Below are 24840 nucleotides of genomic sequence, written 5' to 3' on the forward strand. Positions count from 1 at the left end.
AATTTGTAGCGTGGGTAGCCATGGTGCCTGCTATTTTATTGGGTCCAAATTTACTGTCTTAGACAAATTTTTTATGTATGCCTATGGCGGCAGCATCCACGGGGGGTAATTAGGGTTAGGCGTGGCGGGGTGGTTAAGATTAGGTGCCCATCCACAATTAGCCATGGTTAGTTACCCATCTAGGTTAGGCACAGGGTTGTTAAGGTTAGCCAGAATTTTTGCATATATATATATATATATATATATATATATATATATATATATATATATACTGTATACAAACAATCAAAACCAATCCCACCCCACCCCAACCACCCCCAGACAGAACTAAACCCTAAAAACCTTTATCCAGGCATATATTGCAGAATTTCACATATACAGTCATTTTAAGAATAAACAATCTCCACAGTACAAAATATACACGTAGCAATATTAAGCAAGCAAGGAGAACAATGCATGTTAACTAAAGCATTATTGTAAATACCACCAGAGGTCTGAGAATTCACAATTATATATCACACACTTACATTAATGTCCAAGTTTGGAACAACTGAATTGGCATCATCAACTCAGGCACCCCAAACTTTGTTGAATTTTGTAGGATAGCCCCGAACCTGGTATGTAAGCTTATACAGAGGTATAATGCGGTTATCTACAGTGAGAAAATCCTCCATAGAAGGAACATGTGGCTGTTTCCACTTGAACAATAAACACTTCCTCGCATAGAAAAAGGCTATCCACACAAAGAGCTTCTTATGCTTGCCACATTACCACATTGTCTATTATCCACAGCATAGAGGCCTTAAATGACAAGTAAACTGGTCTTTTTAGTAATTGTGACAAAAACTAAGTGACGGAGTTCCAGAAAGCTGAACTGGCATGCACCACCATACGCAATGCAAAAAAATCAGCTGCCTGGTATCCGCATTTGTAACACTCCGAACCCAACCAAGGGAGTTTTAGAGTTAGGCACCACCTGGGAGATGAGTTAGTGTTAAGCATTAAGAGGGAGGGTTCTGTGTGAGAATAGTGTTAGGTTACTGATATTTTACGATAGCGGATAATAGGATATTGGTAAATTTACCGATATTCTATTACCGTTATTAGATGTCAGGTGATCATCAGGCTGGAGCCAGTGAGCTCATGCAAGCACACATGAAATCTAGCAGGTTTCTGAAGATCATGAAGCCAAGTCAATCATGTTACATAAGGTGCCATGAATCCCATTCCACAATTTAAACCTTCTGTCAATGTCTTGAATATTTTCATACATTTGTATTCAGAAATCCTTCTTGCTTGTTCATTTTTGAAGTTACTCTTCAGAATAAGTACTGTACTTTCAGATCTTTCATGATGTGTCCTGGTTCACAGAAGTGTAGGGCCACTGGTGTGTTATTTTTTTTTAACTGATATAATAAACCGTTTATGTATGTATGTAATGATGTGGCTTTCTCCCTATTTTTCCAGACCTTTGGCAGTAAGAATATGAAGCGAGTGGGATCGATCCTTCAAAGAGGGATCCTCATTCTAATGCTGTGCTGCTTCCCCTGCTGGGCAGTATTCATTAATACAGAACAGCTGTTACTGTTGTGCAGACAGAACCCAAGTGTTGCTAGGTATGTGCCATCTCCTTCTATTCTCTCACTTTTATTAAACAAGGCATAGTAAACAATACATTGCCTTACTGGATTATGGTGTATGCACACAGCAAAGTATGTGGCACCACTATCTATTGCTATACATTACTGAGTGATGAAATGCTGGCCCTCCTTAATTAATTTGAATAGTATACCATGCAGAGATAAAGTATGCACCCCATACCACAGCAGGCTATAATCATTAGGTGGTATTGGAAACTATAATATAGTTCAAACGAACACTAGTCTAGTCTAGGGTGACCATATTTTGATTTGGAAAAAAAAGGACGATCACATCAGCATGTGGGTGTGGTCATGGGTGGGGCCAAATATACAAGACCTTAGTGTAACGGTTGGGTGTCGTAGCTCAGATGTCTGATTATTTGGTGATCTGCAGAATCACCAATAATGCAGACACTATACCTGATTATGTGTGATCTGCAGAATCACCAATAATACCAGTATAGCAGCACAAGGAGCTGAGTGTGTAGTGCTTGGTGCAACCGTAACTTAATAGTTTGACGAGCCCTCACCAGAGTGGCTGGTGAGGTACTATCAGTACACTGACTGTACAATAGAGTACAGTAACTTTAATAGTTTGGCGAGACCTCACCAGAGGTGAGGTACTATCGGTTCACTGACCGTATAATAAGTACAAACCCTAACAAGCTGGAGATACTGAAAGTGAAGGGATAGAATCTCCCGAGGAGTGGGTGATTCAGACAGTACTGCAGCCTAGTGATCACCTGAGGGATAGGTGATTGAGGCAGTACTGCAGCCTAGGAGCAGGGGGTACAAACAGCACTGCAACTAATGATCACCTGAGGAGTAGGCGATTCAGACTGTACTGCAGCCTAGGAGCAGGAGCAATCGGTCACTAGCAAATAACTTCACCAGAGGAGCTGGTGAAGCTAACACCTCACCAGTGGCGAGGGCCCACTGGTGAGTAGAATGGTCAGACAGGCAAGGGTTGGCAACAGAGAGGACAGCATCAGAATAGAATCGTAAGGCGGAAGAGTAATCAGTAATCAGGCAGAGGTTTCAGCAACTAATCAGATGGACAGAGGTACAGAATCAGCAAGCTTAGAGTGAAGTCAGAGGATAGCCAGAGTCAAACACAGATAATCAATACAGTATAACAATTCCTAGTCTAGGTGTGAAGTCCTTGGTTTCAACACCTGGAATCTAGTCTAAGGTCTGAGCGCTAACACAAGATGTATTCACGACAGCAGACAGGGAATTACTGACTCCTCTGGGCTTAAGAGCCTGAGGAGATCCCCTGCCGCCAGCCAATCAGTAGCGGCGGACGCACAGCGAGACGTCAGCCGACCCGCAGGTCAGCTGATGCGTCTCCTGGGCGCACACAGATCATGACTCGTGCACGCGCACACGAGTCAATGCGGCCCTATGTGCGACCAAAATACCCGTCCTCGGCGTGCTAGATGCCCGTGGCACGGGACCAGTACAGGGTAGGAAGCTGGAAGCAGCTGCGGCGGCGGTGCTGTTCACCACAGCTGCCACAATTGTTACACTTAGCAGTTTGCTGTCCAACTTCACGGGCATGGAGGGCCGTTTTTTTTCTCCAGACCACATGGTGGAGGGCCGGGCGACCACAAAATGCAATCAGATTCGCATAAGATTTCCCCACAAAATGCAATGAGATTGGCAACAGATTTTCCCACAAATGGAATCAGACTGGCAGCATATTTCTCTACAAATGCAATGAGATTGGCAGCATATTTCCCCACAAATGCAAACAGATTGGCAGCACATTTCCCCACAAATGCAATGAGATTGTCAGCAGATTTCCCCACAAATGAAATGCGATTGGCAGCATATTTCCCCACAAATGCAATGAGATTGGCAGCAGATTTCCCCACAAATGCAATGAGATTGGCAGCAGATTTTCCTACAAATGCAATGAGATTGGCAGAAGATTTCCCCACAAATGCAATGAGATTGGTAGCACATTTCCCCACAAATGCTATGAGATTGGCAGCACATTTCCCCACAAATGCAATCTTATTGGCAGCAGATTTCCCCACAAATGCAATCTTATTGGCAGCATATTTCCCCACAAATACAATCTTATTGGCAGCAGATTTCCCCACAAATGCAATGAGATTGGCAGCATATTCCCCACAAATGCAATCTTATTGGCAGCAGATTTCCCCACAAATGCAATCTTATTGGCAGCAGATTTCCCCACAAATGCAATCTTATTGGCAGCAGATTTCCCCACAAATGCAATGAGATTGGCAGCATATTCCCCACAAATGCAATGAGATTGGCAGCACATTTCCCCACAAATGCTCTTCCTGCCGCCCTCAGCACAGTTGCTCCCACTCATGTCTGCTCGGTGTGTATCACTCAACGCATGGCAGCTCCAGCTACACACATACATCCTCTCCTCTCCCATCAGCCCCAGAGGCACGCACGCAGGGCTCCGGGCCAATCAATAAGGGGATGCGAGTGGTGTTGCCGGGCGACACAGAAGCTTTGGGAGCCGAACGAGCCGGCTCTTTGGGAGCCGAGTGGCCGAGCCAGAAGAGACGATGCTTAAAGAGCATTCAGCTTGAAAGCATTGGCTCTTTTGGCTTGGCCGCTCGGCTCCCTTTAAAGAGCCGGCTCGTGTTCAGCTCCCAAACGGCTCTTCACTACCCGGACATTTCAAAAACCCGCCAGGACGCCCCGGACAGGTTGGAAAAAGTGGACTTGTCCGGGCAAAAGAGGACGCCTGGTCACCCTAGTCTAGTCTAGCTGAGTAAATGTAGAACATGAACTTCTTCCATTTACCAGCATATCATTGCTAGCAGTGGAGCAATGCCTCCCTTTCCCTCTAGTGGTCTAATGCTAGCAGTATTCAGCCAGGGATGAAGCTGTACATCACTCTACCTGTAGCAACACTGTGGAACAATATTTGCATAAATGCCCCTGGCAATTCTGTTGCTGAATGGGGAAATAACTGTGACATAGGTCATAAGTTACCCATAGATGGGGATGTCGTACTGTCAGAAGCGATATGTCATTTTGAAAGTTCATTCTAGTATTTGACTCATAAGGAAATTAACAGGTGGTTGGGAATAGTCTTGTAATTCCTTCAACATTCCATTTAACTTATATATTTTACACAATGTTGAGGGAAGGCAGAGACAATTATATCTTATTTATAAAAATTATATATAACGCAACGCTCAAGAAAAGTTCAGAATTAATAAAATATTAAAACTTTCTTTTTTAGGTTAACACAGAAATATGTGATGATATTTTTACCTGGCTTACCTGTAAGTTTTGCACTATTTGGAGCACATTGTATGTTCGAAAATACACTATAGTCTATAAACTGAGGGTTGAAAAGAAAAAGTGACCAGTTGTAAAAAAAAAAAAAAAAAGGGTTCTGATACAGGTAAAAAATGAATAGCTTTTATTAGTATCAGCTGCAATCACACCATAAATGTTTTCATAAAATTCTCACATTTTATTTGTTAGAAGCGCTCCACAAAGCATTTAATAAATGCAAACCTCCTTGTGGAGTTGAAATCATAAAACTGACAGGACTTGTCAACAGCAGTAACATTATATTCTGGAGGTCATATGAGCACATAATGTATATGCGGCACTGTGGTATAGTGGATAGCCCTCTCAACTTGCAGTGCTGGAATGAATTCAGTGCACTATATGCACGGAGTTTGCATGTTCTTCTCCCTGTGTCTGTGTGAGTTTCCCCTGGGCACTCCAGGCTTCCCCCTAAATTTGCCAGAGACTGTGATGGCCATATGACTATGGTAGGCATTAGATTGTGAGGTCCTCTGAGGAGCAGTTAGTGACAGGACTATGTACTTTGTAAAGCGCTGCGAAATATGTCTGTGCGGTGGTGGTGGCATAGTGATTAGCGCTCTCGCCTTGCAGTGCTGGGTCCCCGGTTTGAATCCCGCCAGGTCAACATCTGCTAGGAGTTTGTATGTTCTACGTGGGTTTCCTTCGGGCACTCGGGTTTCCTCCAACACCCCCAAAACATACAGATAAGTTAATTGGCTTCCCCCTAAAATCGGCCTTAGATAATACATACACTACACGATACATACATAGACATATGAGTATGGTAGGGATTAGTTTGTGAGACCCTCTGAGTGACAAGACTATATACTCTGTAGAGCGTTGAATAAGTTGTTTCAGTTTTCTCTGCATGTTTACTTATATAAATGAGATTTAAAAAAAAAAGTGCATATTTCTGTTATATCAAATACCCCTGGATACTGGGTAGAGATAGCAAATAACATGCTAATAATTTCAGCTTGTTAATTGGAGCACTATAACAAGAAGACTGTCTAGACTCTAGGCTGACCTGGCTGTGCTGTTGACTTTGCTTTTCCTTTTCAAGAACCCACAAACAACTCCCAGTCCATGTGACCTCTAAAAAGACTTGTTGTATCCAATAAAAGAGATGATTACTAGCAGCCAAGATTACAGTTCACTTCTGATAGCCATATTAGTGGGGCTCAGATGCTTAGGCCATGGGGCTTCCTGTGTTCCTGCTAAACTTTCTGGTCCAGTGGAGGATTCCCAGCTCAGTCTGATCACGGTCAATATATAAAATATACTAGCTGATGGCCCGGCATTGCCCGGATACGTATTTGGCTGGTGTTGGGTCCGCCCACTTTTTCTAACCCTAACACTCATTTACTCAATTACCAAGTTTGTGAGCTTTGCAGTCTTTGGCATCAATAATTTGCATTGAAATGAAATAAATCTGATTGGCTGTTTGTGGCTCCACCCCCTTTTCTGAATTTGAACCTCTGTCATCCAATGACCAACTATACCAACATTAAATATTCCCCTTGAAAATCAAAAGGTGAATTTTCATTGCCTTTTGTAGGCTCCACCCACTTTTTTGAATATGAATCCCAGTCACCCAGTGACCAACTGGGCAAAGTTTGAGAACCCTGCCATTAACCGTGTAAGAATGGCTGCAGTTTACATTTTCCCAGTGAAATTTGTATTTGTCTCCGCCCACTTTTTGGTTATACGTTAAAAAGTATCCTATATGTTATTCCATGTGTTATTCCATGTGTGTGCCAAAGTTCATTCAAATCTGTTCAGCCATTGTTGTGTGGTTGAGTAACAAACATCCAAACTCGCATTTATAATATTAGTGAGATTGTAAGCAAAATGTCTAGCTTGGATTTGATACTGCATATATTTAATAATATTGATCAGAATCAAGAGTGTCTGGTGTATGGCCCAGTTTACATTATAAGATACAAACTTTACGTTTCCTATTACAGGCAGTTTTTCTGCAGCAGCTACAATCAAACTATTTACAAAATCAGGTAAGTAACATTGATAAGCGACGGGGAGCCTTGAGGAGGACCACTAGAGTACCGGATGGTAAATAATTCTAGAAAGGAAAATGACCCAAGAATAGGACTTACGGATATGAGTAGTTATTATAAAAAATATAGTATGTCCTCTATTTAGGCTTTATTGGTGCCAGGATCCAAATTAAGGAGATGTTCCTCTCAGTAATGAAACAGGAAATTAGGTAACTTCTATAATCAAGAGAAGCCTTTTAATAAATACAATTTTAGCAGTGTGAGGAAATGATAAAAAAAATGTGTCTGTGCTCATTGCGGTTAGTGTCCCTAGAAAGGAAAGGTTCTCTTTTCTCCTGTATTTTCACTGGGCATTTGAAGTGAGGTCAACATTTCCAAGACCACAGTAAAAAATTATACTTTTCCTAAATCTATAATAACACAAAATATTTATCTGAAGCTCTATTTTAATAAAATTTACAAGCAGGGGCACAGCCATAACCATAGCACATAAATGTCTGGCCCCCGGGCCAAATCAGGCCCTCAGAGCCATTAAATTTGGCCCCAAGTGGTTTCCCCACTTGGAATTATGTTTGGCCCACTCTAGACCACCAGGGAAGCTATATTGGAGGTGAAGCCCTAGAACACCAGAGAAACAAAATGGGGGAGATAGAGGAAGACACTAAACACTAGGAAATGGTATAGCGGCGGGTGGGGGTCACTAGACACCAGGGAACTGTATAGGGGAGGGAGGAGGACCACTGGAAACAAAGGAACGGTAAAGAGGACCACTAGACACCAGGGAACTGTATAGGAGTTTGAGGGAGGGCCATCAGACACAAGGGAATTTTATTAGGTATGAAAAGGGATGAAGCTGGCCAGTAGACATTAAGTTTGGCCCGCGACTTGGTGGTGGTGTTAAATTCTGACCCACTTTGTATTTGAGTTTGACACACCTGCCATAGACAAACACTTATATATCGCTTTTCTCCTGGCGGACTCAAAGCACCAGATCTGCAGCCACAAGGACGCGCTCTATAGGCAGTAGCAGTGTTAGGGAGACTTGCCCATGGTCTCCTACTGAATAGGTTCTGGCTTACTGAACAGGCAGAGCCGAGATTTGAACCCTGGTCTCCCATGTCGCCCATGTCAGAGGCAGAGCCCATTACACTATCCAGCCACTTCATAGCAGCTGTGTTTATTGCTCTTTTAATTTTTGTGTGTTCCTCCATCCTGTGAAAAACAATCTGCTTGTTTTTGAATTAAACAGTGGTGTTTAGTAAGCTGAATGTGGCGTGTATGTAGTTCTTTGTATGTAGTGTGGGGATTGAGGCAATTGTTGGATGGGGACTCACAAATGCAGTCAGTCGTGGGAAGGAGGGTGGAAGGTAGATATGCATTTCTGTGTGAGGGTCATTAATCATGTGTGCATCATGCAGTAAAACTTTACACATGTAATTCTGCTTACCGCACTTTACTGAATACACCCCTGTACCACTACTATATTTTAATAAATCAAGACATTAACCCTTTTTTTTGTCTCTATAGGGTATTATATGGCCTCAGTTTTTCACAGGTGTCGCTGTAAATGCAATTAATATTATTGTCAATGCAATCTTCATGTATGTTTTCCGGCTGGGAGTAGAGTGAGTACTGTAATATTTTGTTATTTACTTCATTATTGTACTAAAACCACACTATATCTGACAGTGTTAAAGGAAACCTGAAACAATAGGGATAGAAGAATTTATACTTACCGGGGGCTTCCTCCAGCCCCATGAACTCCATGGGCTATATCGCTGTCTTCCCAGGCGGCCCCATTCGTCTGCAATCCTTCCCGTTAGTAAGGCTTTAGTTGTGTCCATCGAGCTGCAATGCGCGTGCAGTACTACCCTGTGCAATGGGATTGCGATGAGGGGGTGCTTTACTAACGGGAAGGATTGCAGACAAACGGAGCTGCCCCAGAGGATGGCAAGAAAGGCCATGGAGTTCATGGGGCTGAAGGTAGCCAGGTAAGTATAAATTCTTCTATCCCCAATATCTCAGGTACACTTTAAGAAAAAAAAACAATACTCCAAGTACAATACTGTTGCTATTAACATTAAATAATGAAATACAGCACACAAAAAAAGAAGAGAAGAAGGAAGAATTTCAGCTGCTTGTGAATAAACCACTTACAGCCAAACTTTACATAAATGCTTCCCCAGTTTTAGTAGTGCTGTTAAGAGCATGTGCCATTTCAAGAAACCATGCTGATGTAGAGCTCAGCTCATACCTTGAAAAAATAATAATGTCACTGTCCTGTTAGGGGTTAGGCAGGACTCATTTAAAGAACTTTAAAGCAGCATACTATCCCAGAAAAAAAAACCACATACATAAGTAGATAACTACTTGTTCTACTTATATAAGAGGCGTATTGTACTGTCCACGATTTGATTTCAGTGAATTTTATATAGTAGACAAACAGAATTCTGTTCCTGGCATTTGCCATCTTGATTTCCTCTGACTGAAGCCAATCCTAATGTCATTTCCTTCCTTGCTTTTTTTTCTCTCCTAGAAACTGCACTGTCATAGCTAGCTTGCTTTTTAAACACATGTGAGCACATCATAGATCAAATTTCAGCAGCAGAGGAGAGAGGGGAGATGTATCTGCAGCAAGCAATGTAGCACATCATGGGATCATGCCTTATGATTTCAAGGGTGATCCAAGGCAAGAGGTTGTCTTTTGCTTAGTTAATCAGGCCAATTTAGATTTCTTTTTTAATAAATTTAACATTGAATATCTCATATAAATCATATGAGGGAAACCTGTGGTGCTCTAAACAATCTAAACTGGAAACAAAAAATGTCAGATTACTGCTGCTGCTGTGAGATCATATTAACTGGCGATGCAGACTAATGACTGATTCAGCTAAGCATATGAACAGAAATGTGTTCAATGATGTCAGTGTTTCCTTGGACAGGACATTCATTAGGAAAAAGCGAACCATTTATATTCCTTAAAAAAAAAATCAGCTTCTATATATTTTGTTGTATTTTACTGGGTGACACTGATATCCACATGACATACAGTAATTAAACTCTACTAATTACAGTTAGTCAGGTTAAGAATATACACCACTGGCTACCATCATGCTCATTAATTGTAAGGTACATTTTTAATTTTCTAATGTGTGCACAATTGGATTAGTAAGGCTGATCTGTTATTTCCTAATCAAAATTGTCTTTAATTATCATTTATTTAGAGAAATTGATAAGGTTTTAGTGTTCGTCTCACAATAGTATTTATCCCTTGAAACATCCCATTAAAAGCATTCATTTTTTTTTTTTTTTTTTTTTTTTAATATACAAATAGATTAGTACAGCTTTGTGGAGTTCTTCCTTAACATGTCCATAAGATATATCACCATATTAATACATTTTTGTCTCCATTTTTTTCAGAGGTTCAGCTTGGGCAAACACAATTTCTCAGTGGGCATTGGCACTTTTGTTGTTTTTATACATAATTGGAAAAAAACTACATGTAGAAACTTGGGGAGGTATGTAAATGCTTCTGGTCTAATTGTTCTGAAAGTGATGATAGTAGCAAAAAAGTTTCTGAAAGCGATAAAACAGATTTCTTGAATATTGTTAACAGGTCAGCAATAACGCAGCCTAATAATGGGGGTCCCTTTTGAGACCAGATAGGAAGTAAAGCTAGATTTGGACGCGATTTGCGGTACGTAAAATTGGGCTATTTCATAGTCTTCCATGTTAATATATTTATTTACTGACTACAGTCGGTAATTTGGGCACAGGAGGCACCTGAGAACAGTAGCGGCACCCGAGAACAATACTTTGTATCAGAACTCATAGGTAGAGATGGCCCGAACAGTTCGCCGGGCGAACGGTTCCCGGCGAACTTCGGTGGTTCGCGTTTTTTTAAAAAAAAGTTCGGTTCGCCCATAGACTTTAATGCTCACCAACTTTAGTGGTTAATAGCAAAGTCCCCTTACATACCCACATTTGCAGGGTATGTAGAGGAGGGCAGTGACTACAAGAGGAAAACATTTTCAAAAAGAGAAAATCGATTTTAAAGTTTCAAAGAAAAAAGAGTCGATTCATTAAAAAAAGAACCGATTCATTAAAAAGAACAGGATGATTCATGAACCATTAGTATAGCTTAGAATGCATCCTGAGCAGGACGTACAGCTGCTGGCTCCCATGGGTGCACCAGATCTCCGATGCCCCCCACATAGCAGAGAATGCGTCCTTTGGGACACATAGCTGCTGGCTCCAGCTGTCTCGCCCCACCTGCCTTCACCTGTCACCCTCATCTAGGCTGGCACCTGGTGCACCCTGCAGCTATACGTCCTGCTCAGGACGCATTCTAAGCTATACTAACGGTTCATGAATCATCCGGATCTTTTCAATGAATCGGTTCTTTTTTTAATGAATTTTCTCAAAAACTATAAGTTCTTTTTGAATTTTTTTTTCCCTCTTGTAGTCACTGAAAAAAATTATTAGGCATAGAATGGGGGGAAGCTAGTGTTAAGCCTGCCATAAAGGATTCAACTGGTCAGTGATCAACCCAAAATCGACATTAGGAATGTTATCTCACCAGGAAACCTCAAATCCCAATCATTGAATGTCAGCCAGGTGCCAATCACGGTAAGGTGAGGAAGCACAATTTTTGCCTAGTTAGACATCTGAATTTCAAATTGGGCAAAAATATTTTATAGTGTGTGACCTCCTTTAGGCATAGATGGGGGGGAGGTTAGTGTTAAGGTGGCAACTAACGATCCAATTTCTAGAGAAAAATGGTTCGAGTGATAAGATCATTCTGATCAGAAGTGAAATCATTTACTACACCATCAATGAACCATTCTTTGCTTCCTATCTATTACAACCAACAAGAAAATCCAAATTTTGGTTTGACGAAAATCCAATTGGACGACTATTTTTTACAATCATTTGTAATCAATTGTGCCATCAATGGAGAGAATTTACAACCAATCCAATCAGAATTTCTGATCAATCGAATTCTTTTTCGCTAGAAATTGAACCGTTAATGGCCACCTTAAGGCATAGATGAAGGGAAGGTCAGCGTGAGAACACAACATAGGATAAGAGTAAAATATCGGTAACCCTACTAAAATCCTTCTATACATAGCAGAAGATAGTAGACTATCGGTAAAATTACCTACAGTATATTCTCCTATCGACACTATCTCTCATTTTAATTGTGGTGCTTTTATATGTATGCCCACCCCTAGATATCATGAGCATAAAATGTATCTTTATGTAGTCCTTTCCAAAGGTACTGCTAATGTGTGCTATGTTCCTTCTCAGTATACAGTGCCAGTAAAACAATTTAACCCTCCCCCACCCTCATGTGTGTATCTCTGCTTCTAGAACTTCTTAGATCTAATAATTCCGCTCAAATGCATTTGCATTGGTAGCTGCACTGTCAGTACATAACCTGAATTATCTTTATGACCTGTAGGTTCCTGACTTTCCTCAGCACATGCATTGTGGGCAAATTTGTTGGTACCCCTTGAACAAAAAGAGAACCCAAAACTGTCTCTGAAATGACTTGAAAATGACCAAAGTAACAGGCAACATCATTGTTTATTTCCCGTTTAACAAAACAACCTTTTCTTTAGGCCCCTTTCTTTCACACTGGGGCGCTTTCGTTGCGTTGCGTTATCGCACAATAACGCTCAGCGATGAAAGTCTATGGGGCCTTTTATACCTGTGCATTGGGATGCGCCACGGTGGAAGTGTTGTTTTGGTGCTCGGCCGTGAGCGCATCCATGCGTTGTTGGGCATCTTCAGTGGCGCCGGCATCGCACTACAAAAACGAAAAAAAATTGCCCAGTGTGAATCTGGCTTGAGTGTTTTGAATCAACAAGATATTTTATATAATAATACAAGAAAGTTTCATTGTTGACAATAATGGGACCAATTAATGTAATAGCTTATTTCACAGACTTAAGGGACAGTCACTGCAACTTATTCCTGTAGTCCTCGGTAAGGCTTTTCCAGTAGTTCGTACCACTCTTTAGAAGTAAACTGCTCTAGCTGTGTAAGGTTTGGAAAATTGGAAGGGAAAGGGGACTTTTCCAGATTTGACCTGCGATTGAGACAAAACTTTCTGACACTAGACAGTACATTTCACACCAATGTGTCCTGGTAGTTTTGAGATTTTATTATTCCCTGCGCAGACTAAAGGAACCCTGTGCCAGAAGCATTTCAGGTGTATTTTAAAAGCTGTTAGCCTTAGAGCTAATGTAATTTGTCAAAAAGCTGCAGTTAAGTCTCATCCATCAAAAAGACCTTCTCTAGAAGCATTGTGGCTTGTAGTATACATTTTAGAAAATTCCAGTGTGGCTGACAGAGGAGTCTTCCTGGGTCTTCTTCCAAAGAGCACACTGTCACTCCAAAAATGACTGCTGGTGCAGCCAGACTCTGCTGGACCTTGACCTTAAAGTTCAGCCTGTCTTTTTTCTTATGGTTGCAGTCCCATGGGCCTGAATTTCTAAATAATATTTGCATCTGTTGTTATGAAAGCATCCTTCATCTGGCCTCATCACACCATTCCCTCCGTTGTTTTCTCTGGACCATATACAGTAAGAGACACTTGGTAATCTGAATGACTAATTCCAAGTTTGGAGACTTGTGGTACAAATTAAAAAGGAATTTTAACCAAGGATTGAACTTAATTCCAATGAGTAGCTGATACCCCTTTTCCCGTGAGAAGATGAGGGTGAAAGTGAGGCATTCAGCCAAACCATACATACATTCACCAGGTTGGAAGGTTTGGCAATTGATTAATGAGAGTTCCACCATACTGGACAAGCTAACAAGGGGTAGAAGAGGCACTGGGTGTTGCTGAAGGATGGAGAAGGAGCCAAGAGAATAGCAGCTCTCGAACACAGCAGAGGGAACCTGAAAGTCAGTCAATAAACATATAAGCACATGGGAAATACAAATACAGACAACGTTGATGAGTGGTTTGAGACATCATCAATACTGGTGCATGTTCATATGATAAATTACATAAAAATAAGAAACTTTAGGAGGGGGTCCCCACCCTTACAAGCTTACAATCTAGAGGGTAGTGGGTTGGAGACATTAGGGAAGGAGACACAGTGGTGAGAGACGAGTATGAGGCACTAAGTCTCCACTGCTACCTATAGCAAATTATAGGTCTGTCTGAACGTGTGTGTTGGAAGAGTTCCAGGCTTGCAGCATGACGGAAAGGCTGTGGGAGAGTGCTCCAAAGGAGAGGTGATGCTCGTGAGAAGTCCTGGTATTGCTGTCCATTGCACAGGACTACTCACATACTACACTACATTGTTAGCCATAAAAAACTCTGCTGCAGTAGACAGAATAAGTTCATTTATTAATGAACTTTTACACTCCACTCACATAACATCAGGTCCAGGGGACAGACAAAATTACACGGAAGCATACGTCCAATGTGATGACCCTAGCAGAGCCAAAAAAGCATGAGTACAGGACAACGAAACAGTCAGGCTAGAAGATAAGAAAGGATGCTTTGGATTAATTTCCTACTATACAAGGAGCTTGATGAAGATAAATGGCAATGTCTGTTGTCAGTCATTAAAGATGGCCCAAACCTCTGATTTTAGGTTCCCGAACCTCCCGCAAAAGTTCAGTTTGCGCGAACTTTCGCGAATCGCAATAGACTTCAATGGGGAAGCAAACTTTGAAAACTAGAAAGATTTATGTTGGCCACAAAAGTGATGGAAAAGATGTTTCAAGGGGTCTAACACCTGGAGGGGGACATGGCGGAGTGGGATACACGCCAAAATTCCCGGGGGAAAATCGGAATTGGACGCAAAGCAGCGCTTTAAGGGCAGAAATCACATTGAATGCTAAATTGCAGGCCTAAAGTGCTTAAAAACATCTTGCGTGTATATACATGGATGAGGGAGTGTAATTAGAGTACTGCTTCACACTGACACACCAAACTCACTGTGTAACACACCGCAAACACCTGTTTGCGTAGTGACGGCCGTGCTGGACTGCTGCGCACCAATGGCGAGATTGCTCTTCCTCACTCAGTGATGTCAGTTAATGTCTGACTGCCTTATCAACTTTTGATGGTTCTTTCTCTATCATTGTTAAAGCTTACATCTATTTTTTTAAATACTTGTTCTGCTTGCTGTTCAGTACCTGCATCAAGAATCCTTTATGGAGGGCAAGTCTGCCATTGCGATTGACCATGAGGTAATGGCCGGGGAATCCTGGTTCAATTACGGTCCAGAGTGGGAGCCTAAGAAACGGCTACCACCGCCACACATCCAAGGAAGGCAGCAGGCATGCTGTGGGCAAAGGAGCAGGAACGGCTACCACCACACATCCAAGGAAGGCAGCAGGCATGGCATGCATGTCCCGAGGTAGTGACCAAAAATAACAATACAGGAGGACTTTCGAGGCCCTGCTGTATATGTGAGAGGAATCAACTTTAAATCCTTTAACAAGAATCTGTTATGGAGGGCAAGTCTGCCATTGCGAGTGACCACAGGTAATGGCCGGGGAATCCTGGTTCGATTCGGTCCGGAGTGGGAGCCTAAGAAACGGCTACCACCACCATACATCCAAGGAAGGCAGCAGCGATGCTGTAGGCAAAGGAGCAGGAACGGCTGCCACACACATCCAAGGAAGGCAGCAGGCATGGCATGCACGTCCCAAGGTAATGACCAAAAATAACAATACAGAAGGACTTTCGAGGCCCTGCTGTATATGTGAGATGAATCAATTTTAAATAATTTAACAAGAATATGTTATGGAGGGCAAGTCTGCCATCCATTCAAGTGAAAGGTATGAACTGACTGACTGCCAGGTATAATACAGTGTGCAGTCAAAGATGCAGTGAAAGGTATGCAGTGACTGCAAACAGCTGTTTGTGTAGTGACGGGTGTGCTGGACTGGTGCGCACCATGACGAGAGTGCAGGTGATGGTGGCTTTCCAGCCCATATGGTCGCCGGGCTGAGGTAGCTGAATGACAGAACAGTGACTGTCCAGCTGATCAAATTTGGTCCAGAATGAAGCAACGACCTTATTATCTTTGGTGTGCCACCCCCCGAGACACTCATATAGCCGGCGGTCATTGCTTCATTGTGATACGCAAGCCCCTTCACCGCGGCAAGGTAATGATCACGAAGGGGAATGGGCACATGTGCATGCCTTTTTATTTTGTTGTTGCAGCCATAGTATAGCCAGAAAAATTAGGCAGGCATGTACACGCACCAGAAAATTATTATAGCGGCCGCTGCTAGCAGTGGCCTAAAAAATTCAGGAATCCGCCAGGAGTCCTGGACCCTGTTGGTGGTGGCGGAGAAGGCAGTCAAGCGGCCTTCGGGCAGAGGTGCTATGTGGGGAGCGACTTAGTCTTGGGGCAGGCAGCCAGTCACACGGCGTTCAGGCAGAGATCCTGTGTGTGGGGACTGACTTAGTCTTGGGGCGGGCAGTAGCCCTCCGGGATCCATGCCTCATTCATTTTGATAAAGGTCAGGTACTGAACACTTTTGTGACTTAGGCGACTTCTCTTCTCAGACAGTGACAATGCCTCCAGCTGCGCTGAAGGTCCTTTCTGACAGGACGCTTAAGGCAGGGCAAGACAGAAGTTGGATGGCAAATTGGGACAGCTCTGGCCACAGGTCAAGCTTGCGCACCCAGTAGTCCAAGGGTTCATTACTGCTCACATTGTCTACATTCACATTTAGGGCCAGGTAGTCAGCTACCTGCCAGTCCAGGCGTTGGTGGAGGGTGGATCCGGAAGCGCTAAGTCGAGGCGTTGGACTAAAGAATGTCCGCATGTCCGACATCACCATGAGATCGCTGGAGCGTCCTGTCCTTGCCTGCGTGTACATGGGAGGAGGATTACTGGCAGTGGTACCTTTATTGCGTTGTGCTGTGACATCACCCTTAAACGCATTGTAAAGCATAGTTGCCAGCTTGTTCTGCTTGTGCTGCATCCTTTCTGCCTTCTGGTGAGTTGGTAACATGTCCGCCACTTTGTGCCTATACCGAGGGTCTAGTAGTGTGGCCACCCAGTACAGCTCATTCCCCTTGAGTTTTTTTATACGGGCGTCCCTGAACAGGCTGGACAGCATGAAAGACGCCATCTGCACAAAGTTGGATCCAGACGTACTATCCATCTCCTCTTGTTCTTCCTCAGTGACGTCAGGTAAGTCCTCCTCCTCCCCCACGGGAACGTCGAGCAGCACAAGCCCCCTGCGACGCCTGCTGTGGTTGTTCTTCTGCCGCTGCCTCCTTTGCACCTGTGACACACACAGGTATTCACTGAATGTGCTGGGCCTGGCAGTGGCACACACACAGTATGAATTATCAAGGGTGTCTATGCAACACAAATGTCAGTGGGACACACAGAAAAAAAAATAGATCACAAGAACAAGATTAGCTCTCAAAAGAGCTGTTGTAGGGTGCTACTTTAGCAATAAGAATCAGAAAGGAGCAAGCTAGCAAGCCTACAAGAGCCTAACTAATCTTTCCCTATGAGAGTCTGCAGTAGCAGCTGTCCCTTCTCTATTTACTGCAGGCACATGAGTGAGTATAATGGCCAGCGGTGCCTGCCTTTTATAAGGGGGGGAGTGGCTCCAGGAGGGAGTGTAGCCTGATTGGCTAAAATGTGCCTGCTGACTGTGATGTAGAGGGTCAAAGTTGACCCTAATGGCGCACTATGGGGGCGAACCGAACTTCCGGAAAAGTTTTCGGTTCTCCGCGATCGCGAACCACCGGAAGTTCGCCGGAAACCGTTCGCCGACTAACCATTCGCGCCATCTCTATCAGTCACACTAGATCCCTGGGTGCGAGATTACAATCAGAAATGCAATAGACCTGTATTGTGGATTATAGAATGTTCAATACATTTTGTGATGAAACCTTTTAAAATATTTCTGTGCTTTCTACTGCATGTTGTAATATAGTGTTCCTTTAAGATTGAAAATTGAATTTGAACTGTGCATACACCTCCTACGCAGGGGTGCTCGGATGTGCCTCACCCACGAATTCGGCAATCCGCGTGGTTGCAAAAAAAAATCCGCATTCGGCCCCGCCGCATGCGGATTTTCGTCCGCGTCCACACAACCACGCGGATTTTCTGCCGTGAATGGCGTAATCACGCGTACATTCCCGCCCGGAGGCGGAATTTCTTTTAACGTTAATAACAAAGCCCCCATACATGCTACAATCCCCCAAATTGCATGATTTATCGAGGTGATAAGGGGCAACATAACTTTTTTTTTTTTAATGGCTTTTAAAGACAAATCACCACTGTAAATGGGGCTATTAATTGGTAATACGTGGTTTTAAAAAGCGATATACGCGTTAAGCAATCAAAGAGGTGAAGGCGAGTTCCAATGGCACTTGGCGGCGAAGGTACCGCTGGAGGAGGATTAGTGGCTGACGCCAAAAAGGCCCCAGAGAGGTTTTTGTAATTTTTTATTTTTTTTTTTGCAGCAATTAGCAATGACATCGCAGCAGAGTTGTCAGTGGACACGGGCAGTGTGAACGCAGAGTGCAGTGGTGGTAGCGACTGAGTCAGGAGAAGGACTATGCGGGCGGTCAGTTCAGCAGCACAGAAGGACCACGGCAACATACTGGTAGTAGTAGTAGCAGCACAGCGTCATAGTGCTGGCCAAAAAATTAAATGCACCCGGTGACCCGGGCAGTGTGAACGCAGACAGAGTACATTGGTGGAAGCGAGTGAGTCAGGAGGAGGAGGACAATGCGGGCGGTCAATTCAGCAGCACAGAAGGACCATGGCAACATACTGGTGGTAGTAGTAGCAGCACAGCGTCATAGTGCTGGCCAAAAAATTAAATGCACCCGGTGACCCGGGCAGTGTGAACGCAGACAGAGTACATTGGTGGAAGCGAGTGAGTCAGGAGGAGGAGGACAATGCGGGCGGTCAATTCAGCAGCACAGAAGGACCATGGCAACATACTGGTGGTAGTAGTAGCAGCACAGCGTCATAGTGCTGGCCAAAAAATTAAATGCACCCGGTGACCCGGGCAGTGTGAACGCAGGCAGAGTACATTGGTGGAAGCGACTGAGTCAGGAGGAGGAGGACAATGCGGGCGGTCAGTTCAGCAGCACAGAAGGACCATGGCAACATACTGGTGGTAGTAGTAGTAGCACAGTGTCATAGTGCTGGCCAAAAAATTAAATGCACCCGGTGACCCGGGCAGTGATAACGCGGACAGAGTGCATTGGTGGTACCATGGTAGCGACTGAGTCAGGAGGAGGAGGAGGACAAAGCGGGCGTTCAGTTCAGCAGCAGCAGCAGCAGCAGCACAGAAGGACCATGGCAACATACTGGTGGTAGTAGTAGCAGCACAGCGTCATAGTGCTGGCCAAAAATTTAAATGCACCCAGTGACCCGGGCAGTGTGAACGCAGAGTGCAGCAGCGGGAAGCGACTGAGTCAGGAGGAGGAGGACAATGCGGGCGGTCAGTTCAGCAGCAGCAGCACAGAAGGACCATGCCAACATACTGGTGGTAGTAGTAGTAGCACAGTGTCATTGTGCTGGCCAAAAAATTAAATACACCCGGTGACCCGGGCAGTGTGAACGCAGACAGAGTACATTGGTGGAAGCGACTGAGTCAGGAGGAGGAGGACAATGCGGGCGGTCAGTTCAGCAGCACAGAAGGACCATGGCAACATACTGGTGGTAGTAGTAGTAGCACAGGGCTGGGGCCCTCTGATTGGCCTGCAATGTGTCACTTCCGCATAGTTTGACGCATTTCTGCTAACCACGACTTCAGCGCCGGGTTTCACGAGCGTGAATGCGGATTTCTGTCCGCATTCACGTCGAAGCCGAAGCAGATTTTCGTGGTTGAAAATCTATTCACGGCTTAGCGTGTCCAAGGCGGAATGCGTCAAAATGGTCATGAATCCACGCATAAGCGTGATCACGACCTGGCAGTGAGCACCACTGCTCCTACGCAAGAACATTACAATTATATTTTTGTAATTTGTTGAAACAGCTGCTATTTATAGCTAAATGTGCATTTTGTTTATATGTTTTAAAGAGAACCTGAACTGAAAATAAAAAGTAAAAATAACCATACACAGGTCATACTTACCTCCCGTGTAGTCTACTCAATCTCTTTCTCCTTTCTTGCGTCCTGTTTGTCCACTGTGATCAATGGAATTCTCAGTCCTCTATTTTGAAAATGGCCATTACCCCATAACAGCTTCCTGGTCAGCACACTGTTAAACTGTAATATCACCCACTTGAGCCATAGGGAAACATGGGCATTACCTTGCACATTCAGTTGTAACTGCCAGCTGCTGGATATATAACTGACAGCAACTGGTATATTTCAGTTCTGACAAAATATTGTCAGAACTGGAAGGGATCACTGTAAGAAGAAAATGGTGAGCTTCTGAGAGGAACTGATGGTGAGGTTAGTATGTAATATTCATTTGCAGCTACGTCATGCGTTTATTTTAAATAATTTTACTCACTTCAGGTTCCCTTTAAGGTTGGTCCATGGACTGTCTTCAGGAATGGGGTCTATTTCTACGTCTGGCCATACCTAGTATGCTGATGATTTGCACAGAATTGTGGAGCTTGGAAATTGGGGTTTTCCTAGCAGGTTGGTTCCCTTTATCTTTAAAGTTACATTTATACACTGATTTCAATCCTTTTCTTTTTATACTAGACAGGGAGTGAAATTTGTGAAGGAACAAACAGTAGGAGCATTGTATTGCCATGGTGTGTCTGTTTTCTTGTGCTTCTATAAACTACAGAGTAATATTCTGCCATTCACAGAAAAATAGCTGTCCTGCTCATTAACTGCTTTTTATTTAAATTTTCTTGATTTAGTAGTTATTTGTACTAGGAGTTATTAAAATCTGACTGTCCTCAAATGGCCTCATTAAGGGCCCGTTCACATTTACGATTGCAAAACACTAACAATTAGTGCTAGCATTTTGCTGCCGCGATTTTGTGCGGTAAACGCATATTTTTCTCTGTACTTTCTCGCAATTTTTGAGCGATCATGAATAGTTTTAACATTGTAATTGCGAGAAAGCACTGCATGCACCGTGTTTGTGTTCGATAATCATGAATCGCCGGCGATCGCAGCAGTGAGATCACTGCCCTATACTTTTTATTGCACTAGTGCTTAGTGATTAGTGGTAAACGCCCGCTAATCGTCTCAGTGTGAATGGGCCCGAACAGCTTTGATTACTGGGCAATGCCCTCTTTAGCTTAGTGTTGTCTCTACATGGAAGAAATCTATTCAGAAATGTAGACAATAGGACATGCCTATTTACCTACTCATAACATCTAGAGGAGTTGGGCGTGATAAGCAATATTTATTCGGAGGGGTCAGCAGTGTAGCCCACCTGTATGTTTACCGGATTGTCTGCTGATCAAGAAGAGGGGCCAGTGTGAAAGGGTGTTCAGTTGTGTTCTGTGAAGAGAGCTGATTATTATTATTTAGTATTTTTATAGTGCTTATATCTTCTGTATGTTCATCATAGTCTAGGACCAATTTAGAGATAAGCCAATTAACTTATCTGTAGGTTCTTGGGATGTGGGAGCAAAACAGGGAGCCCAGGGGAAACCCACACAGACACAGGGAGAACATACAAACTCTGTGCAGATAGTGCCTGGGCTGGGATTCAAGCCTGTGGCCCATTGCTATCCACTATGCCACCGAGCCAAGAGCACCAGGGCATCCAGTGCAGAAGCCAGGTACCTGGCCTTAGAGAGTGAAAAATATGGAGGGAACTTTTGGCGCATTTACCTGAATGGTGACCACATTCAGGGGAAGGGGCTGTCTGCGTTTCTCTGCGACTCCCAGGAGATAAATTATAATCTTACCTATAATAAAACTTTTCAGTGCAGGACAATTAAAAAGGACTAAAAAGTAGGTAAAAAACGAACATCAAACTAACATATTGGCCTCAATTCTGGTAGCTATGTGAGGTAAATATTTTTTTGTAGGTAAAATACCTCATGCGGTATTTTTCTCTTTTTAGCAATTCTGAAAGTTTTTTCTGTATTTCCGAACATGCAGTAAAACGTGCGGTAAATGCATAAAGTGCGGTAAAACTTGCAGTATTTCAGCAGTAAGCATGCAGTAAATAAATAAAAGTAATCTTTAATTGTCTTCCATAAGTTAGGATAGTCTTTGGAAGATGTTTTTTTTTTTGAGGGGGGGAAGGTGTATTTGATTACCGGTATGTAGCAACCTATGAAAAGTATATTTATAGGCATCCCCTATAAACAAAAATCTAATAAATATTTGGAGTTTTATTTCTACTATTCTTTTCTATTACACAGCCCAAATAGAAACGCCACTAAAAACAGCAATAGGAACTCCACTAAAAACTGCAAAATGCATACAAATTAACTTTACCTCCAGATACAAGCAGGTCGTAAACTGATCACTAAATTATGTGCTAACATGCCCCCTAATTTCCATGAGAATAGCTATTTTCGGTAAAATTAATGCAAATTACCTCATAATTTAACGCATGATGTAAAACATGTCTAAAACCTACCAGAATTGTTAAAAGTTATTACCTCATGAGGTAAATTACTGTACATGAGGTAATTTGTTTGAAAACCCTACCAGAATTGAGACCATTGTCTTGCTTGCTGAGGGCTTAAAAAGTATTTTTATTGATAAGTTGCGAAAGCAACACCTGTCACAAAAATTCAGCTGAAAAAATTGTTGAATAGGGTCCACTATTGTGTTTTTTTTCCCAAATAAAAAACAAAACAAAACACTATGTACCTCACACTGCCTGCAACAATATTTAGGAGGCTGTGGTTCACCGTGCCAACCCATTATTATTATTATTATTATTAACAAACATACAGTGCTTACTGTGGCAACTTACCAACGAATAAACAGAAAATGTGAACCGATTTACTCTAAAATTGAAAAATAAATTGACTTACACATAGTCACAGTTTAAAATACCTCTTTAGGACTTATCAATGTTGTGGAGCTTGGAGGACAAGCCGTATCGATGGAGTTGGTAATACTGACGCTACTGGTAAGAAACTCACTTTTTGTACCTTTTTAAACTCTTATAAAGTTCCAAACACTGGGACCTCTTTGTAACGTTTATCTTAAGTGGAAAGCTTTGCCCTCACTCCCCATCCCTACACAAATGAACCCCTAGATAGGTACACGAAGCTCCAATTAGGACATACAGTATTTTGTAATGAGAACTATAAAAAATGGAATTCCCATGTCATTGGGGAGAAGTCATCTAATTTTGTGTCATATTTCTGGAGCAAAAAGTATGGTAGGCTCAGAGGTTCTATAACCTGCCTAGTCTTTCCAAACATTTGCCTAGTTTTTCTGGCCACAAACACTCAGCCTTTTAAGGGCAGAAAGGTAGATGCAGCACACGTGTTTAACTTTGGTTATGCTTAAACTTGTTGCGGCAAATTATCATAGTATGTTTTGGGATTATACTTTTTTTTTTTCATTAATAACTAATAAACACACCAGAAAAAGTATTTTTGTAGCTAAACAAAATCATAGATGAATGTTTGAAGAGCATTACGCCCTGGTCACATTACCAACGCAGATGGCCGTGCGATCGGAACTGCAACCCCATCTGCGTTTGCATGCGTTGTGTGGCTGATTCCCATTCACCGTAGTGAATGGGACAGCCATGCGTTTGGGCTAAAAATGCGTGCAGCATGCGTTCGTGGACAGCACTGGTCCGCGACGCATGCAGTGTGAACATCATGCCGAAATACGGACGGCAACGCATGTAGGGCTTGATTCACTAAAGAGTGATAACTGCTATCACAGATTTGCGTGCGATCACGGGCACTTTTCACGTGAAAATTGCCCGTGATTGCACGCAAACCTTCGCTGATCACACAAAGTAACGCCGTTCGCACGCAAACCCTTGCGCGCGGCAAATTGCTTGATAACGTTGTGATAGCAGTTATCACGCTTTAGTGAATCAAGCCTGTAATGTGAACGAGGCCTTACTCCACAGCTATAGAATGTTCCTAACAAATATATATGTGACAGAGGGTACTCAAGATGATGTCATCCACAACAGGGGGACACTCAGCAAATCCTGTCTTTCATAAAGGGTACAGCACGTACCATATTTTTTTGTACTATAAGATGCGCTTTTTCTCCCACAAAAAAAAGCCAGTGCGTCTTATAGTCCAAAAAATATAATGCGGACTGGCGCAAAGGTATCCCCACACAAATACCTTCATATTGCAGATGCCAATCACTGCTGCCAGTCTAGCAGTGGTAAGTACCCTAAAGCTGCAGAGGTATGGTGGGGACAGGTGCACGCCGATTCTATCAGCTGGTGCAGAAGCAGCCGCACATGGAAAGGTTTCAACAGGTTTTGGGAAGTCATCTATGAGTCAGGCGATTAGCCCTTTCCCAGACACTCCAATCATGGCCGTCCACTGCTCCCGTTCTTAACTGGAGCTGATCATTTTACGGCAGGATTATGTTCCGTCACTGGGGCCAATCACTGCACTAACTTAGTAGCAGTGACCTATCAGAGGTTTTCCCGAAGCCTGTTGAAGCCTCTCTTTATGCAGCTACTTCCACACCAGCTGATCGGGAGCAGTATGCACCTGACTGTATGTACAATACTCCAGGGGCAAAGAAGGACACAGGGGGCAGAGGAGGACACAGGGGGGGTCACAGATTGACAGAAGAGATCACAGGGGGGGACAGAGGAGGACACGGGGCAAAGAAGGACACAGGAGGACACAGGGAGGTTGAAAAGGACACGAGGGTCAGAAGAGGACATAGGGGGACAGAGGATGACACAGGGAGGTAGAGGATGATACAGGGGAAGAGGAGGACACGGGGCAAAGAAGGACACAGGATGA

At 43.2% G+C, this 24840-nt stretch overlaps 1 protein-coding gene across 1 annotated transcript in view; it reads left to right on the plus strand.

Moving 5' to 3' along the window:
• LOC137544961 (multidrug and toxin extrusion protein 2-like) overlaps positions 1–24840 on the plus strand; it is a 113354-nt gene that overhangs the window by 18097 nt on the left and 70417 nt on the right. The window contains exons 3-9 of the mRNA XM_068266059.1: positions 1468–1616; positions 4879–4921; positions 6923–6967; positions 8498–8595; positions 10391–10488; positions 20474–20587; positions 22939–23006. Coding sequence (XP_068122160.1) covers positions 1468–1616; positions 4879–4921; positions 6923–6967; positions 8498–8595; positions 10391–10488; positions 20474–20587; positions 22939–23006 — 615 coding nt within the window. The remainder of the gene's footprint in view (positions 1–1467; positions 1617–4878; positions 4922–6922; positions 6968–8497; positions 8596–10390; positions 10489–20473; positions 20588–22938; positions 23007–24840) is intronic.

Source organism: Hyperolius riggenbachi, chromosome 2 (assembly GCF_040937935.1).
Source record: "Hyperolius riggenbachi isolate aHypRig1 chromosome 2, aHypRig1.pri, whole genome shotgun sequence".
NCBI classification, from domain to species: Eukaryota; Metazoa; Chordata; class Amphibia; order Anura; family Hyperoliidae; genus Hyperolius; species Hyperolius riggenbachi.